General features: G+C 43.3%; 1 protein-coding gene across 42 annotated transcripts in view; it reads right to left on the bottom strand.

The window, feature by feature from the left end:
* FOXP2 (forkhead box P2) overlaps positions 1-2,500 on the bottom strand; it is a 651,851-nt gene that overhangs the window by 35,689 nt on the left and 613,662 nt on the right. For 39 of the 42 annotated variants that reach the window (XM_089327969.1, XM_089327971.1, XM_089327978.1 and 36 more), the window contains 3 exon segments: positions 2,108-2,309; positions 931-1,007; positions 690-791 (listed from right to left, as the gene is read on the bottom strand). In XM_089327969.1, the coding sequence (XP_089184095.1) occupies positions 690-791; positions 931-1,007; positions 2,108-2,309 (381 nt within the window). 42 annotated transcript variants of the gene reach the window in all.

Raw genomic sequence — 2,500 nt, 5'->3', positions numbered from 1 at the left:
TGAAAATAAAACAGTTCACTTAGTCTGTGCTGAGTGCCCTTATCTTTCCAGACGTTGCTCTTTTCCAAAAATAGATGCACAGAACTAACATTTTTTTTAGCTCCTTGTAAGATCCAGACAATGAAGTTGTTTGGACAGGGATATAGATGAACCCTTTTGTCTAAGTAAATAAACTGCATTTATGTTCTGACAGGATAATATTCACTTTACTTTCTTTTAGTTCCAGCTGAGTAGCCATGGCCCTCACTCCCGTGGCAGCTTCAGTCTGTATGATGAGGTATGATGTGTACAAAAGGCGCAGACCAGGACAAAACCTACAGCCTCCATTTGTTGCACAAGCCAAACAGACATTTTTCAAACTAATTAGCCAATAATATGCAAGAGAAAAAGTAATATCGTGCGACGAACAAAGGTGTTGATGATTGAGTGCTCACACTGTAATTAGTGTGTCAGGCCCTCGTTTCTCTGCCAAGCCTCAGCTATTAATTGCACCAAATTAGAAAACTATATCAGAGGCAAAATTATTCTTTCACTTGTCATTTTGAGAGAGGGAATTCATTCCATTCAAGAGGCAGGTTAAAAAGAGGGGACGCAGATACTAATCTGCTTATGTCATGTAAATAAATGTTCCTCGTGCTATCTGGAAGGAAGTGTGCTAGGCATCTCAAAACTGCTGGGAAAGGACTTACCTTCCAAGTTGCCGCATTACGCCTGAAGTAAGCAAATGTCCGGGTAAACCAGCTGTAAATTTCATTAAGTGTTAACTGCCTGTCAGATGACTCCATGATAGCCTGAAATGAGACAAGATACACAGTGACATAAAAGAATGGTTTACTAACTACAGGAGATGACACTTTCCCATCCGAGCCTTTCTTTAAGCATTAATGAATCTTAATTTAATCAGGCAAAGTTAATTTTCCTCCTCCTTACCTGCCTTATGAGAGTTGCATAAGTAAACGGAGGTCTGACATCTGCATTTTTATAAAACTCGTAGTTTGGGGCAATCTCTACAAAAATAAAAACTAGGTGTTAATTCTGCTAATATTTCACATTCGGGTATAATTGATTTTTCATCTTTTCCCTAGTATTGGTAAAGTGATTCAGTGAGAACGCCACTGACTAGCGAAAGCACAGAGCATGACAGTGGAATTGAATTATATGGAAAAGGCCATTTCTGACGCGAAGTGCAAATGAAGCGTCCCCTAGTTGCTGGCGGTACTTGGGGAGCAGTGTGACCAGCTGGCCTGAGGATTTTTTCCAACAGCCAGGTCCTCTTTTAAGCGGGTGGTTCAGGCATGTTCTTACATGGACTTTTGCCCCCTGCCATAATCTTTGCTTTTCTCATCTAATACTTCTTAAAGAACAACAGGATCATCTCTCGGCATCTGTGGCCATCTAACAAAAGAAACACAAAACCCTCAGGAGCACCCATGCCGAAAATAACTTCCCCTTTTGTAAAAAGGGGGCTCTGGGCTAATAATGGTTACAACGTGTGACTGTGATTATCCAGACGCCCGGGATGGGGGTGGGGGGTGGGAGGAAGGGAGAAGGGTAAGAGAGGGAGAGGAGGTGGATTTTTGTTCCATGCAAACTTGGCCTCTCACAACGCATAGTAAGCAGAGTAGCAACCAGACTTTCACGGCTGAGGTTGGATTTCATTTAGGTAGCACCCCAATAAAGACTGCTTTAACACGCGAAGCCCGGGGTGTCTTGCATAAAGCACCAGCAGTGCTTCGTATATGTCCTTTTAAACAGCTCTTCTCACATAGCATCAACGCGCAGTGGTGGAGTCGCTATAGCCTTGTTTCCTCTGAGAGATCAAAGGATCTCGTTGAACAGAGGTGATAATATGGGCTATCCTGACAACACATCTCTCAATGTCTCTAATGGGGAGAGCATTCTTTCCTGAACAACCATTCAGAACAATTCATCACGATGTGCTTAGGGAATCGCCCCATCCGCCCCTTTTACCAGGAATAAAACAATTATCACTCCATAAATCATGACTTGAGTTGCCATGTGCCCTGGAATGGCTCATGGCCAGTTGCTTCAGCTACAGTTTTCCTCTCCCAAAGTAAAAGAGCTCTACTGAGCGTTCATATCCTACCTGATGACATGGGAATGTTGTATTTGTCTGAATGTCGCCTTCGTATGGCTCCCACATTGGGCACACTGGCTGGGGTGATTACTGAGGGTCCCTGGGTAATCGGGGTGACTGGGGCCGTTGGTGTGGTAGGGGTTTGAGGTAAGCTCTGTGGGGATGTCTCCAACATGTTCTTCGACATGGTGACACTAGACACCAGATTTAGCTGCAAAGGCCCCAGAGAAGGGCAGGAAAAAGGTAGAGACAAGAGAAAAAGACTTAAAAAGGTTTGACAAATGAGAGTGGATTCACTTCTACAGCTGTGTTGCCACTAATAAGCTGCAAAAGGAAGCAGCCAATCTCAACTAATTACAGGATGAAATTGTATCATAAGAACTCTAATTAGAGGATGCTGTT

Source organism: Oryctolagus cuniculus, chromosome 3, assembly GCF_051225735.1.
Source record: "Oryctolagus cuniculus isolate XC-2025 breed Fujian yellow rabbit chromosome 3, ASM5122573v1, whole genome shotgun sequence".
NCBI lineage: Eukaryota > Metazoa > Chordata > Mammalia > Lagomorpha > Leporidae > Oryctolagus > Oryctolagus cuniculus.
This window is presented reverse-complemented; position numbering and strand designations above follow the sequence as displayed.